This window comes from Chinchilla lanigera, unplaced genomic scaffold (genome assembly GCF_000276665.1).
Source record: "Chinchilla lanigera isolate Chin_1 unplaced genomic scaffold, ChiLan1.0 scaffold00094, whole genome shotgun sequence".
NCBI classification, from domain to species: domain Eukaryota; kingdom Metazoa; phylum Chordata; class Mammalia; order Rodentia; family Chinchillidae; genus Chinchilla; species Chinchilla lanigera.
Genome location: NW_004955495.1, coordinates 8,464,871 through 8,481,539, shown reverse-complemented (window position 1 = coordinate 8,481,539; position 16,669 = coordinate 8,464,871). Strand labels below are relative to the sequence as shown.

Sequence of the window (16,669 nt, the reverse complement as noted above, 5' to 3'; positions counted from 1 at the left end):
TTTTTGAGACAGGGTCTAACTATGCAGTTCAGGTTGGCCTTGAGCTCACGTTGTGGCCCAAGCTGGTCTCGAACGCACAATGATGCTCTTGCTTCAGCCTTCCGAGTGCTGGGATTATAGGCTTGCACCACCACACTTGGTTTTGATTTATTTCACTTCTTACCATAGTCTCTAGTTGTATGCATTTACCTAGAAATGTCTCAAGTTTATCCTTCTTTATAGCTGAATACTACTTCATTTTATAAAAATGCCACATTGTTTTTTATTCATTCCTCAGTTGATACACTTTTGAGTTGTATCCAAAATTTAGCTATTACAAATTGTGCTGCTATAAACATGGGTGCACATATATTGCTGTGGTACAATTTTTAAAATTCTTTTGGGAAAATACTTAGAAGGCGAATAGCTCAGTCAAATGAAACCTCCAATCTTAGATTTTTGAGAATCTCCACACTGATTTCCATAGTGGTTACCAGTCTACACTCCCATCAAAGGTGAAGAAGGGCTCCTTTTTTTTTTTGCCCCAGCCCTGTCAGCATTTGTTGTTGTCTGATTTCTTGATGATGGCCATTTTTTCTGAGGTGAGATGCAATTTCAGTGCTGTTTTAATTTGCATTACTCAAATGACCAATGATGTTGAACATTTTTTCATGCACTTGCCTTTTGTATTCTTCATCTGAGAAGTGCATATTCATCTCAAAATTGTTTACTTGTTCTAGATAGAAGTCCTTTGATTGAGGGACAGTTGACTAAAATTTTTTCCCACGGGGGGGGGTTGTCTTTTTATTCTATTCTATTCTATTCTATTCTATTCTATTCTATTCTATTATTTGGGGGTTTTTTTTAGTGGTGATTTCCTTTGCTGTGCAAAACTTTCTAATGAAATCCCAGATGTTTATCCTCTTTTCCAGTTGTTTATTCTTTGAAGTACTTCCTGTGCTGTTTGGGCTTTGTTCATGAACTCTCTGCCTGCACCTATGTCTTCAAGGTTTCTACCTTCTTTCTCTTCCAGTAGATTTATTGTTTCTGTTTTAATACTTAGATCTGTGACCATTTTTATTTTAGTTTAATTCATGGTGATAGACATGGCTCTAGGTTTAGTCTTTGACATGTAGAGAGCCAGTTTCTCCAGCACCATTTATTAAAGAGGCTATCTTTCTTCAAGTGAACACGTTTGGCCCCTTTGTCAAAGATAAGATAGCTGAGTGTATTTGGAGCTGAGTTGTGTTTGCACCTTCTAATCTTTTCCACTGATCCTGAGGGTCTAGGTTTTATTTTCTGTCTTATTACCTTCACTGCTCCTCCTGAAATTTAAACTTTAGCATTGTCCTGTATTTTATATGTGGTCACTCATTTTTGCTGTCACACAAGAATCCTATTTGCCTTAATGAATTCTATGTTCTGTGCTTACCATAGCCATTGGCAAAAGCTTGTCCTGAAGTACATGTCTTAAATTAGAGTGTACATGAATGATTATTTTGAGCCAGTCAGTAGCCTCACCTAAAATGGTCTTAGAGTAACAGGTCAGTCTAAACATGAAGAAACACTTTCAAATCCTGTATTTAACATACTAAACTATTAAGAAATCTTTTTCCTGCTGTACATGTACTGGTTGAACTTTGAAAGATGTATGTATATATGTGAGGAGCTTATTCATTGGGACATAAATTTGGGTGGGATGTTTGTATTTTCTTATTATTAGATTGTATTCTTGTTTCCGCTTAAATATTTTTGGTGCTGTCTGCAAATATAGCTCCTTGTAATCCTCTTATTGGCCGATAAGACAAGTTGAGAGACACTGAATATGAGAAAAAGAGTTTATTCAAGCAAAAGGGAACACTTGTATGTGCTCAGAACAACTGTTCAGAAATGTCTGACAAGGTTGCTTTTATAGATTAAAAAAGAATAAAAAGGGTCATGACAAGTTTGTTGTGACAATTACGTTGATCAACAAACATAACTCAGGTTGCTTATAGAGTTGTCACAACCCAGAGAAATAATAGTGATGAATAGAGAAAGACATTTACTTGGGCTGTTTATGATATTTGTAGTATCCACCATGCTAATACAGTGACACAGGTGACTGCATCTCATGACTAATTTTCTCCCTGGAACTAAAGAATTGTGTGACTTCATTCTTGTCACACTTTAAATCCTTTTTACTCTCAATAAGCTATCACGCCTTTTTCTAAACTTTGTCATGATCACTAAAGGAACAGTGGGTGAGAAAATTCAGTATCATCCATTATATATCTCCTTTATGCCTGAAAATCAGAGCAAATGATTATTCCCTTAAGCAAAACAGTTTCACATATTAAGAACTTCCTTTTAAAAACATTTCTTAACTCTCTTATGTAAAGAGTTGTCTGTCTTATTTCTAAATTTTTTTATTACACATTACCTACAACTTTAAACTCCTATTATCCTTAATTTTTAATTTTTTAAATTCTAATTTAATTTGAAATTAAAATGTTATTTTTTAAATATTTTCAGTACCTAATAATCACATTCACTATTGGGAGTTGATACACATACATAGTACATCTTAATTCTTTTCTTCACACCCTTCTGCTCTGCTCTTCCCCACCCCTCCATCTCTTGGTCTCCTGTTTTAAAAGAAATTTATCTACCTGTTTCCTGTTATCTTTTATATTGCTCTTTAATTAATTTTTTAGCTTTCTTTTCTCCCTTTTTTATTATTTTAAAGAGAAAACAATGAAAACAAAATAAGAAGAACAAAGACAAAAGCAACAGAAAAATTATAAAAAGATACAGAATTTCAAAACAAGATGTTAGGAAATCAACAATGGTTGTTGTATTACTTACTGGTATCTTTGAAGTAGTTGCTCAGATTACCAGATATGGGTATGCAAAATGGACTGAACAATGAAACATTACCTGTTCCCTTCAATGAACCAATAGAAACTAGTAGTACAGTTACCTTAGCTATCTTGTTGTGTGGGGGGGGGCATATATATATATATATATATAAAGTTTCCCTTCCTTTTTTCTTTCTTTTCTTCCTTCCCTCATCCCAGTTATTCTCTCCTATTGAGCAGTTTCTTTTCCTTTCACAATATCTGTTGTATCTTTCAGTTCGTATTTACTCTTTCAGGTTCTTACACTAGGGAGACAATACAGTGTTTACAAATGTGGGTCTGATTTATTTCATTTATGAGTATAATATATAGGTGCATCCATCTACCTATAAAACCCTTGAGTTTACCTTTCTTCATAGCTGAGTAATACTCCATTGTATAAAAATGTAACATCTGTTTTATCCATTCCTCAGTTGATGGGCATCTGGGTTGTTTCCAACATTTTGCTATGACAAATTGTGCTGCTATAAATATGGGTGCATATATACCACTGTGGTATGACTTTTTAATTCTCCTGCGAAAATCCAGAAGGGGAATAGCCTGGTTGAATGGAACCTCTAATCCTAATTTTTGAGGAATCTCCAAATTGATTTCCAAAATGGTTTCACCAGTCTATATTGCCACCAAGAGTGGAGAAGGGTTCCTTTTTCCTCACAGTCCCTCCAGCATTTGTTGTTAGTTGATTTCTTGATGGTAGCCATTCTTTCTGGGGTGAGATAAAATCTCAGTACTGTTTCAATTTGCATCTCTTGAATGACCAATGATGTTGAACATTTTTTCATGTATTTATTTGCCATTAGTATTTCTTCATCTGCGAAGAGTATATTCATCTCAGATGCCCATTTCTGGATTGGGTCTTTGAATTTGGGGAGTCTGAGTTTTTTCAGTTCTTTACATGTTCTAGATATAAGTCTTTTGTCTGAGAGACAGTTAAGTGAAATGTTTTCCCACTCTATGGGTTGTCTTTTCATTCTATTGATGATTTCTTTTGTAATACAAAAGGTTTTCAATAGGATGAGATCCCAGTTATTGATTCTTTGAAGTGTTTCCCATGCAGTTTGGGTTTTGTTCATAAAGACTATGCCTAGCCCTATGTCTTCAAGATTTTGACCTAACTTCTCTTCCAGTAGATTTAGTGTTTCTGCTTTAATATTTAAATCTTTGATCCATTTTGACTTTAGTTTAGTGCATGGTAAAAGCCACAGTCTAGGTTTAGAATTAAGCATGTAGAGACGTATTTTTCCAGCACCTTTTATTAAAGAGGTTATCTTTCTTCCAGTGAACATGTTTGGTATCTTTGTCAAACATAAGGTGGCTGAAAGAGTTAATATAAACTCGGAGGTATGATAGGCATTGTGAAATGATAGGAAAATGCTCAAGGGTAAAGGGCAACTGGGATGTGGGAAAAGAGAAGGGAAAGAAGGAGAAATTTTGTATGTATGTATATACAGGATAGTTAATGTAATTGATCTACTGTCTTCTATTTCTTTGCTGAAAGAAACTGTTAATAAGTCCTTGGTTGATCAACATTACATGTCTCTATTTGTTTTCACAAGAAACCACTTTGAAGACATCAATATGTAATACAACAAGCATTGTTAATTTCCTGCCACTTTGTTTGTAACTCCGTATTGTCTGTACTGTTCTTTTGCTATTTTGTAAAAGGTTGTCTGTCTGTTAATGTTTTCCTCCTTTTATTTTTAAAATAAAAAAAGTAAAAAAAAAAAAAAAAAGAAAAAGAAAAGAAATCAGCCAATAACAAATGCTGAAGGGGCTGTAGGAAAAAAAGGAATCTTTCTCCAATGTTGGTGGTAGCATAGACTGGTGCAACCATGTGGAAATCAGTCTGGAGATGCCTCACAAAAGTAGGATTAGAAGTCCCGCTTAACCCAGCTATTCCCCCTCTGAGTATTTTCCCAGAAAATCTGAAAACATCATACCACAGTGATATATGTGCACCCATACTTATAGCAGCACAATTTGTCATAGCTAAATCTTGGAAACAACCCAAATCCCCATCAACTGAGCAGTGGGTAAAAAAGATGTGATATTTTTATACAATGGAGTGTTACTCAGCTATAAAGAAAGATAAATTCGAAGCTTTTATAGGTAAATGAATGTAAGTAAAGACCACACTCATAAACAAAATAAATCAATCTCGCATGTGTAAACACCATTTTGTCTCCCTAATGTAAGAACCTGAAAGAGTAAATAAAACTGACAGGTACAATAGATATTGTGAAAGGGAAAGAAACTGCTTAATAGGAAAAAACAACTGGAATGAGAGAAAGAAAAAAAGAAAGAAAGAAGGAAAGAAAGGAAGAAAGAATATACATATACATATGCTAATATATATACAAGCACATATATACAAGCTTTATGTATACAAGTGAAAGTGTATACACACACACATGATAGCTAAGATAATTGCAGTACTAATTTCTATTGGTTTATTGAGAGGAACAGTTAATGTTTAATTATTTGATCAATCTTCCATACTTATATCTAATAATCTGAGCAATTACTTTGAAGATAACAATAAGTAATACAACAAACATTGTTGATTTCCTATCATCTTGTTTAGAAATTCTGTATTGTTCTTACAGGTTTTCTGTTTTGTTTTTTGTCTTGTGTTTGTTATTTTGTTTTTGTTCTTTTCTCTTTAAAATAAAAAATAAAATAATACTGTGATTGCATCTAACTCTGAATAGAATGGACACCCACCATGTACTCCCATTCTGTATACACAAAACTGTGAAGCCAATCCATCATGGACTGAAACATTCAAAATTGAGTGAAAAAAATACTCTATTTCTAATACAATTGTCTCATGTATTTTATACAGCAACAAAAATCTAAACGACACAGCAAGTGCTATATAACAAGGAAGACAAGAGATGTGAGTTCCCCAGGTGGGAAAGGCTTTTTATTTGTTTTTGGCTGAAGAGATTCTCAACATGGAGGAGAAAATATGAGACTGAAGGAATAGGATCTCAGAAGAGGAAAAACATCTGAGATCTTAGAAACAAAATGTGCTGCTATGTTATTGATAAGGTTGTCTGAGCAGGGCATCTTGGAGCTTTGTGAAGTTCACACAAAGTGTGGACAGTATATGTTTGTGAAGGGGGGGAAGATGTTCACTTATGCAAATGACAAATCACTACCTCAAAATTTCTTCTGTACTCCTGTCTCCCTTGACACCTCCACAGCAAATTGGGTAGTAACAATAAAAAATCAGACCCCAGGATTTCTCACTGTCTCGATTCTGTTTATTTCATTTGCAAACTCTTTTACATAGATCTGAAAAACAAGCTTTATCACAGGCTGCTATATACCTGAGTGATCCCAGCAAGTCCTGAATGACACGTAGATATAGAATATTATCAGCATGATTACATTCTTTTATTTACATGTTTTAATTAGAAGAAAGTTGTTAGGGGAATTTTAAATGTAGGGTATGGTGTAGGGGCATAAATTTATGTAGGAAAGCAAAAAGGAATTAAGGGTCAAGAGGAAAGGGAAACAACATTTGACTTGTTTAAAACCAGCTTGCTTTTGCTTTTTAACATAATTTTAACTTAAACTCTTAAATTTTAGGTAATCAGAGATTAACGTGGACTAGTGAAAATGATACACAGAGACTCATGTAACCTTAACTCAAGTACCACAAGGCACAATTGAGCAAATCTGAAGTACAGTATTATAACTAGAATATTAACACTGACACAAGGAAATGAAAGCAACAGACAAAAGTTCCCCTAGACACCTGTATTTAGTGGAGCATATACAAAATAACTAAGTTTCAGAACAACCTAAGTGTCCATCACTGTGTGATGCTAAAGAAAGTGTGCACTATGTATCACTATGTAGGGGTATTATTCACCCCTAAAGCAGAATGAAATCTCATTATTTGTGGCAAAATGATGGAATTGGGGACATTATGCTAGGTGAAATAAACCAGATAAGGAAAGGCTAGTGCCAGACAGTCTCTGTCATCTGCTCCAGTATTTTTAAATGTAGATCTGAACTAGAAATAGTGATTATTAGAAATTGGGCAGGAGGTAGAAAGAAGATGGGTAAAGGGAACAGAATTTGATTTAGTTCATGCTACGTGGGTGTATGGAAATACTTTATTATGTTGAACCCTATTAATATGTATAATTAATACGTGTTAATCAAAAGTAAAGCAAAACAAAATACATATCAGTGCCATCAACTCACAAATCCCAAGTATTTTCCTTTTACACCTACCTCCATCTGCCTCTAATCCCAGTGCCTGATCCCTAAAAGCAATACTCTATTCAGCATTTACATATTATGTGTAATGCAGTGATTAGGTGTCATTACACAAATGCTGAGAATAAAAATATTCATCTGGGAAAAATTGTCTAGTAGCTATTTTAGGGGACCTGTTTTTTCATGATGGTGAACACCAAGGTAAAGTAAAAAGAAGGTCCTAAAAATGAGACTATTACCAAATGACCAGTTATAAAACACTTTATGGTGTTGAGGTCTGTATCATCAGGAAAGATGCTTAAGAGATGATACACAGAGGGATGATAACCACACCAGTGAAAAGCTGTATTTAGATTTTTCTTCCCACGTGAAATTACATAACTACCTTTAGTTATCAATGCAGTTTTTTTCCACATTTACACAACTCTACTTTTACTAAAAGAAAAATTATTTTATAAGATATGTCCCACTTGAGAAGAAATTGTTCCTAAATGTGTATGTCCAATGGGATAAAAGAGAATTTCCAAATACTGGGAAAATTTAGAAAAGATGAAAAATTATAAGTGAAGAGGATTAGATGCCATCAAGACCAAAAAATGTAATAAGTGAATTACACAATTAAGCGCTGCAGAGAAGCTGAAATCAGGGAAAGTCCAGGGAAAAATAGGAGCAAGCTGTTCTTCCACAAACTGATCAAAGGATCCAGGTTGCGGCTCTGAGGCACCGAACCTTGCGGGTCTGGGCACTTCAGTCTCATACAGTGGACCCCCTTCTTGCTTCCCTCCCAAACAGTTTTTTCAGAGCATTCTTGATGTCCTTATTCCTCAGGCTATAGATAAAAGGGTTCAGCATGGGTGTGACCACGCTATACATCACTGAGGCTGCTGCAGTTGAGTGTGAATTTTGGATAACGGCAGAACTGAGGTACACACCTAAGCTTGTGCAATAAAATAAGGAGACCACTGAAAGGTGAGATGCACAAGTGGAAAATGCTTTATACCTCCCCTGAGCCGATGAAATGGTACGTATCATGGAAACTATTTTAGAGTAAGAATAAAGGATGCCAGCCAGGGGACAACAAGCCATTATCACAGTTGTAAAATACATCACCACATCATTAAGAAAGGTATCAGAACAGGCACGATGGACCACCTGATTAAGTTCACAGAAAAAGTGAGGGATTTCTAACTCTGCGCAGAAGGACAGATGCAGAACCATTAAGCTCTGTAAAATGGCATGAAAGATGTTCACGATCCAGGACAGCAAAACCAACAATACACACAACCGAGCATTCATGATGACTGTATAATGCAGAGGGTGACAGATGGCCACGTATCGGTCATAGGCCATCACGGTCAGTAAAAATATATCCAACCCTACAAAGAGTACAAAAAAGTGCATTTGAGCGATGCAGCCTTCATATGTTATAACTTTTCTTTGGGTGTGTATATTCACCAGCATCTTAGGGACAGTGGTAGAGGTGAAACAGATGTCCACAAAGGACAGGTTGGAGAGGAAGAAGTACATGGGTGTGTGCAAGTGGGAGTCTGAGATTGTGGCCAGGATGATGAGCATGTTCCCAATCACAGTGGTTAGGTAGATGCAGAGGAAAAGCCCAAAAAGGATGGGCTGCAGTTCTTGGTCCTCTGAAACTCCAAGAAGAATAAATTCTGAAATTTGTGTATCATTCCTTGATTCCATGTGATTGATAAAACTATGAGAGAGATACACACACCTGGAAGCAGAGAAAGAGAGAGAGAGAAAGAGAGAAGTTTATTAACCTTAGAGTGTTATCATTTACTTTTTTGGTCAAGATGTTATATTATTTTTATATTTCATTAATGAATGGTGCCCTTTAGCAGATTTCCTACAACATCTGATTAAGAATTTGTTTCCAGTGCTCACCCTTTCCTCAAGACATCATGAGCCCAATAATTGTAACGAGAAGTTCCTTTATCCATTGGAAGTCTATAAATCTACTACAAACCTTATGACAGGTACATTCAGACAATGTGTGAATAGTGCAGAAAACACAAGCATCCCTATAATTTATACACAAAGAATATAAATTTTAGAACATGTGAGATCATGGCAAATGCTTGGTTGAAAAAGGAAGCAGGTAAAAGAGAGTAGATGACAATGATACCTTCATTTTCAAACTGGAATTCAGGTAAGACCAGTAAAGAAAATAACTTTTTTATATTTATTACTACATGCTTAATATGCTAATGATTACACTCATAGTGGCAGGTTGGCACAAGTACACAACATATCTTAAGTCTCTTTACTTTTCCATGTTCTCCCCTCTCTACACTTCCTTGCATCTCCAGTTTCCCTTCCCATTTGCAAAGGATTTATCTTTCAACTCAAAATATCTTTCATTTTAAGCTTTAAGTTTTTTATACTTTGGGTTTCTCATGTAAGAGACTGACAGTAAGGGTGAAATTAACTGAGTAGTTTCAAAGTAACTAGAGAAAATATAATTACAATCTAAAGCTAATCTTAAGTAGAGGCATAAAGCCATAACAATTTAAGGACATCAGCACGTATCACTCATTCCAAGTTAAACTCTCCAAAATTTGAAAACAGAAATATATAACAAAGTCTTTAAAATGCTGGGAGGAAGAAGTATCTAAAGGTATAATTCCATCTTACATAAAGATTGAAAGACCCAAAAATGGTTATGAAAAATAAAGGTGATTTTGCTCAAATAATGAAAGCTGCCTATCAAAAGATGGATGAAGAAAATGCAACTTTTAGAAATGATCTAATTTTAAAAACCACAATATGGAATAATGGAATAATAGAGAAATGAAAATAAATCAGAAATATGCACAACAGGTGTTTCATTTGCTCAAATGACACAAAAGGAAATTTCTACACTTAAAAAGTAATCAGAGAAACACAACCCAAACTGAGGATGTATTTTACAACGCACATTTGCAAACTTTCACACACTTCCCAAATGCATTTATAAATACATAAATGTACAAAAAGGAAGCATTCACATTGGTGACAAATTACAGATCTTAAGTTTGAAAGAATGCAATAAAGACGAGGATAATTCCAGCAATTTTCAGTAAAGTGAATGTTTAACAAACTGTAACTCTGTATCTTTTGTATTGTTCTTATGCTATTTTGTAAATGGATGTCTGTTTGTTAATATGTTTTCCTTCTTTCATTTTTAAAATAAATTTTAAAAACATATAGATACAGTCAGCTCCAAAACTGAAGAAATAATCACAAAGTAAACTTCATGATTATCTGCATTTTTACCCATTGAATAATTTTAAATGTGAATACACAGAATGAAATGAGATACTGCACTATAAATGACAAATAAACTATTGTTGGAAAGTAGTATTTGCAAGAAATACTAAGATTTATGTCTTCCTCATTATGGAAACATATTCAAATGTGCCCTGTCTTATAAATACAAATAAAATTCTCTCATTTTATTATATATCTCTCCATAGCTAATGCTTAATTACTCTATTTCTGTTCATTGGAAAGATCCTTAAAACATGTTTTATTTTTAATGAAATGATATCACCCCTCCCATTTCTCCTTCTAACTGTCCTTCCATTATTGTCACTTCATTGTCAATAATGATCCTGTGATGCTAAGTTCAAGTGATACATTGCTTTCTAAAGTCATGAATAAACAAAGCAAGCAAGGAAGCAAACACCCAGGAATTGCAATCTGTCAGCTCAGGGTTAGGCTGGTTTGACTCTCAGAAAACCTCAGGTAAAATGTTTTTTACTTCCATTCTCTGAACCACACTTAGAATATATGTTGGGCTCTCAGACTAACCTGGATATGAACTCTGAAAGGAAGGTCTGTATATGGAAGTCTTAATTCTTCCCTAAATGGTTGATGATGGCAACTGGAACTCTGTCCTTACATAAGACACTAGGAACAAGTCAAACATTGGTCCCTGTGCCAGACTTAGGACTGGAAAAGAGACAGCCATATTTGGTCCAGCCCAAGTTTACACATTCTGAGGACAGTAGCAGGGGAAATATATACATCTCCTCAGACATTCTCATCAGTGACATCCTTATTACTCCAAACCCTGGGCACATCATTCCCACGTGGGTCATTGCTCTGCAGAAAAAGAAATTTGTTCCTGAAGACTCTCTTTTCCCAAGACACCAGTGTAAAAGGCAGGGGAATCAAATCTTCATTACTGATTCTCCATGAATTCATATGCCTTCCAGAGATCCAGTTTTCTAGTACCTTATCTTAACTTCATGCCATAATTTTCTTCCAGGTCTAACACTGAGGTCCTTGGATAACCAAAGCTTGTATTGGAGGTTGCACAAAGCCCCTGATTTCCAAGAACTTGCTTTTCTTCTTTTCAACAAGAAGAATTGTGATCTTTCAATTATAAAACCATGGTTACTATTCTCCTTGGCTTCGTGGTACTTTTATAATATAATTAGGAAATTCATATTCATTGCATAGGTTAAGATTTGTCATTGAGGGGCTGGGGATTTAGCCCAGTGGCAAAGCGCCTGCCTGGCAAATGCAAGGTCGTGAGTTCGGTTCCCGGTACTGGAGAAAAACCAAAGACAAAAAAACAAAACAAAAAGATTTGTCATTGAGTTCTTAATTTATAAAATATTTTGTAAATATCAAGTGATGTATTTGGATCACTTACATGTGCTTCCCTAAGACTAGGGAATATTTATAAATATAAATACTTTATATAAATATTATATAAATATTTTCATTTTTATGAAAATCCATTCTGGTCACCTAGATTGTGCACATCTCTTGTCTTTTCTAGTCAGCAGGCTTGGGTGTGAGGATCAGTAGAGATCAGATATTCAGAGCCATCCTGGGCAGCCTAGTGACCTATTTATTAAAACAACAAAGCATAAAATTTATTGTATGTGTTCAATACTATTATGATCTTATTTGACATTTTCAGAAATGGGGTTTAGAAAGGAAATAAGTCTACCCAAAATTATAAACCAGGTTCACATGCATAGTTTTAATTGAAAGGTAGTGAAAATGTTTCCTATTCTGTTCTACACAGATACCCTCATCCAGGAATAATTTTATGTTTAATGGACATTTGGAAATATCTGGGGAATTTGCTTATCACTATAGGATATGCTACCTGCCACACCCATAGGGTGTCTGCCAGGGCTGGGCTGAACCCCAGACACCTTCAGGAACCTGGTGAGTCACAGTGGCACCTCCCTAACCAGCAGGCAAAACCTCGGGCACCCTCTGGGGCCTTGGTGGATACCCACCACACTCCAGGGAGTCTCTGGATCTTCAAAAATGGCAAAACAAAGGAGTAAAAAGCAATTCCAGACCTCCACAGCACCCAAAACAAGTCTAAGAGACATTAACAGAAAACAGCCTGGAAGTCATATATCTGAAATTTCTGAAATGATAGCAACTAAAGTAAATAAACAACTCCATCAGGCCATAGAAGACATCGGATCAGAAATAATGTCTCAGGACCTCTCCATTGGCAGTGAGACCTATGCAGCTGAACCTCCCTGTCCCTTTGGGACAGGAAACAAGGTGGGAATGGCCTGTTCCTGGGGACCTCTCTGTTCACAGGTGAGGCTTGCCCTCCCTCAACCAGCTACCTGAGAAACCCAGAGCAGCAACCCCTGACTGACCAACACTGGGTTCATGGCTAAGTCCCACATGTTCTCCACTGATAGTCTGGAGACCCTGGTCAGCATTCCCCCACCATAGATGTGGTTCGAGCCATACACCCAACCAATTGCTTGGGGTTCCCAGGCCCAGTGGTCCACTGCCCTCTACCATCTTGGGATTCATCTGTTATCCAGGTAAACCAAGATCCCTAGAGAACATCAGTGAGCTGCCTGAGTAGCATTTGGCTCAGCACTTTCCATTTGATATCCAAAAGGACAAGACGAACGAGCAAAATGCAATCTAAGAACTGAACTCCACCCAGAACAAGTCAAGGAGACACTGACATGGGAGAAATTGGAAGTCACATACCTGAAATCTCTGAAATGATCACAACTGAAGTAAAGAAACAACTCCAACAGGCCATAGAAGAAATCAGATGAGAAATAATCTCCCAGATAAAAAATGAAATGACATTAATAATGAAAGAACTGCTCAGCACATCTAGTGAAGACATATACAAAAAAATGAACGAGCATAGGAAAACAATGGAAACATTAAATGAACAGTACAGAGCAGACCTGGAATGCATGAAACAGATCCGAAGAGATATCCAAGAAATCAAAACTTCCACTGAAAGCTGTCAAAACTGCTTGAATGAGGCTGAAGATAGAATCTCAGATATTGAAGACAGCATGGCAGCTTATGATTGTGAAAGGAAGGATCTCTAAAAATCAACAAGGATCCAGGAAAAATCAAAACAACAGCTGCAAGATGAGGCAAAGAGAAATAATGTAAAACTAATAGGAGTCAATCAAGAAGCAGTAGGCACCACAAATGACATAAAAAGAATATTTGCAGAAATAATAACAGAAAACTTTCCAAGCATGGAAAAAGATTCTGAAGTACAGGTAAATGAGGCATATAGAACCCCAACTAGTCACAACCAAAATAAAACCACACTCAGACATATAATATTCAAGATCCCAGATCTGCAGCAAAAGAATAGAATATTAAAAGCTGCTAGAGAAAAAAAAAACAGATTACCTATAGGAAAGCCCATCAGAATCACGGAAAACTCAACACAAATCATCCAATCAAGAAGAACTTGGAGTGAAGTATTACAGGTCCTGAGACAAAACAACTTCCAAACAGGACTGATATACCTTGCCAAACTATCCCTCAAATTCAGCAGAGAAATAAAACATTTCCGTGACAAAGAACAACTGAAGAACTTCATGCGTACCAAACCATTGTTGCAAAGAGTGCTAAAAGATATTCTACACAAAGAGAAAAATGAGTGCAATTTCAGGAATAGAAAGGAACTCTCAAGCAGAGCAAGCAAGTAAACAGGTAGAAAAAGTAGGAAACTAATAGCAAGTAAATAACATGACAATGATGTCAACACACATAGGTTATACCTATTAATTTAAATGGCCTCAATTCGCTGGTCAGAAGAAACAGTCTGGCACAGTGTATTAAGAAACAAAATCCAATGATATGTTGTACACAGGAAACACATCTTATTCAAAGGAAATCCATAGACTGAAAGTCAAAGGATGGAAAACAATCCTCCATGCAATAGGAACCCAGAGAAAAGCAGGTGTTGCTATTATGTTTGCAGACAAGGTAAACTTCAAACCAAGAGTAATTGAAACACAAAGAAAGTCACTACATATTTGTCAGGGGAAAACTGCAAGAGGATGAGATAGCAATCATAAACATGTATGCACGAAATATTGGAGCTTCAAACTATATAAGACAAATCTTAACAGGCATGAAAACTCATATAATTAATAACACTATTGTAATAGCAGACTTCAACACCCCTTTCACACAAAGGAGATAGGTCAACTGGACAAAAAATCACCAAAGAAATGGCAGATATGAACAAAAGCTGTGAACTAATGGACTTAGTAGATGTATACAGAGTGTTCCACCCCACAACATCAGAATACACATTTTTTTAGCTGCACATGGGTCTTTCTATAAAATAGACCACATTCTAGCACATAGAGCATACCCACCTAAATGCAAAAGAATTGAAATTATCCCATGCATATTATCTGACCACAGTGCAGTGAAATTGGAAATTAATGACAAAAGGAACTGCAAAATCTCCATGAACAACAATTGGAAATTAAACAACAACCTCCTGAAAAACCAATGGGTCACAGAAGAAATTAAAGAAATTTTAAAATACCTACAAATGAAAATGTAGATACAACTTACCAGAATCAGTGGGATGCAATGAAAGCAGTCCTCAGAGGGAAATTTATAGTGATGAACTCACACATAAGGAAAATAGAAAGACACCAAATAAATAGCCTAATGCTGCACCTCAAACTTTTAGAAAAAGAAGAACAATTCAAGCCCAAAGCCCAAAGAAGGGAAGAGATTATAAAGATTAGGGCAGAAATTAATGCAATTGAGACAAAGAAAACTCCGCAAAAAATAAATGAATCAAAAAGTTGATTTATTTATTCTTTGAAAGAATAAATAAAACTAATATACTCTTAGGAAACCTTACCCAAAAAAGGAAGGAAAGAACTAAAATTCTTGTGATAAGGATTGAAAAGAATGAAATTACTACAGATTCCACAAAAATTCAGAAATCACTAATACCTACTTTGAAAATCTTTACTCCCATAGGATAGAAAACTCAGAAGAAATGGACAGATTTCTAGATATGTAGGAATTACTAAGGTTGAGTCAAGAAGATATAAAACTCCTGAACAACCCAATATCAATTAATGAGATTGAAAACATGATTAAAAACCTACGGACAAAAAAAAAGCCCAGACCCTGATGGATTCACAGCAGAATTTTACAGGAAATTCAGAGAAGATTTAATACCAACACTCCTCAAACTCTTCAATGAAATTGAAAATGAAGCAATTCTCCCTAACTTATTTCTGGAGGCAAGTATTATGCTGACACCAAAAGCAGAAAAAGACCCAACCAAGAAAGAGAATTTCAGACCAATCTCCCTAATGAATATAGATGCAAAGACACTTAATAAAATACTAGCAAATAGAATGCAGCAAATCATCAAGAAAATCATACACCACAACCAAGTTAGTTTCATTTCAGTAATGCAGGGATGGTTCAATATTTGCAAATCAATTAATGTTATACACCATATCAATACAGCCAAAACAAAAATCACATGATCATCTCAATAGATGCAGAAAAAGCTTTTGATAAAGTCCAACATCCATTCATGATAAAAATGCTACAGAGAATAGGAACAGATGGCTTTTACCTCAACCTGATCAAAGCCATCTATGACAAAACAATAGCCAACATCATACTAAATTGACAAAAACTGAAAGCTTTACTTAAAATCAGGAACAAGAAAAGAATGTCTGCTGTCACCATTCCTGTTCAACATAGTTATGGAACCATTAGTCAGAGCAATTAGACAAGAGAGAGAAATAAAAGGAATAAGGAAAGGAAAGGAAGAAGTAAAATTATCACTATTTGAGGTAGACAGGATACTTTACAGGGAAGACCCCAAAAACTCCACAAGAAGCCTCCTTAAATTGATCAACAAATTCAGCAGTGTAGCTGGATACAAAATCAACACTCAAAAAACAATAGCATTCCTACACACAAACAACAAACAGACTGAGAGAGAAATTAAGGAAACCATACCTTTCACAATAGCACCCAGAAATGGAAATATTTAGGAATCCATCTAACAAAAGAAGCAAAAGATCTATTCAATGAAAACTACAGTACTCTGAAAAAAGAGATCAAAAAGGATCTCAATAAGTGGAAAAGCATTCCTTGCTCATGGATAGGAAGAACCAACATTGTGAAAATGGCCATACTCCCAAAACTGCTGTACAGATTCAATGCAATTCCCATTAAACTACCATTAGCATACCTCACAGATCTAGAGAAAACATTCCTTAAATTAATCTGGA

The 16,669-nt window shown here is 35.5% G+C and overlaps 1 protein-coding gene across 1 annotated transcript; it reads right to left on the bottom strand.

The window, feature by feature from the left end:
• Positions 1–2,148: 2,148 nt before the first annotated feature.
• Positions 2,149–8,816, bottom strand: LOC102021257 (olfactory receptor 7A10-like). The gene is made up of 2 exons (XM_005406179.2): positions 7,906–8,816; positions 2,149–2,155 (listed from the first exon to the last, which is right to left on the bottom strand). The coding sequence occupies exons 1-2, from the start codon at positions 8,814–8,816 to the stop codon at positions 2,149–2,151; spliced, it is 918 nt and encodes a 305-aa protein (XP_005406236.2).
• Positions 8,817–16,669: the final 7,853 nt, after the last annotated feature.

Coding starts and splice junctions, on each gene's coding strand:
- LOC102021257 (XM_005406179.2), bottom strand. CDS start 8,816: ATGGAATCAAGGAATGATACACAAATTTCAGAATTTATTCTTCTTGGA.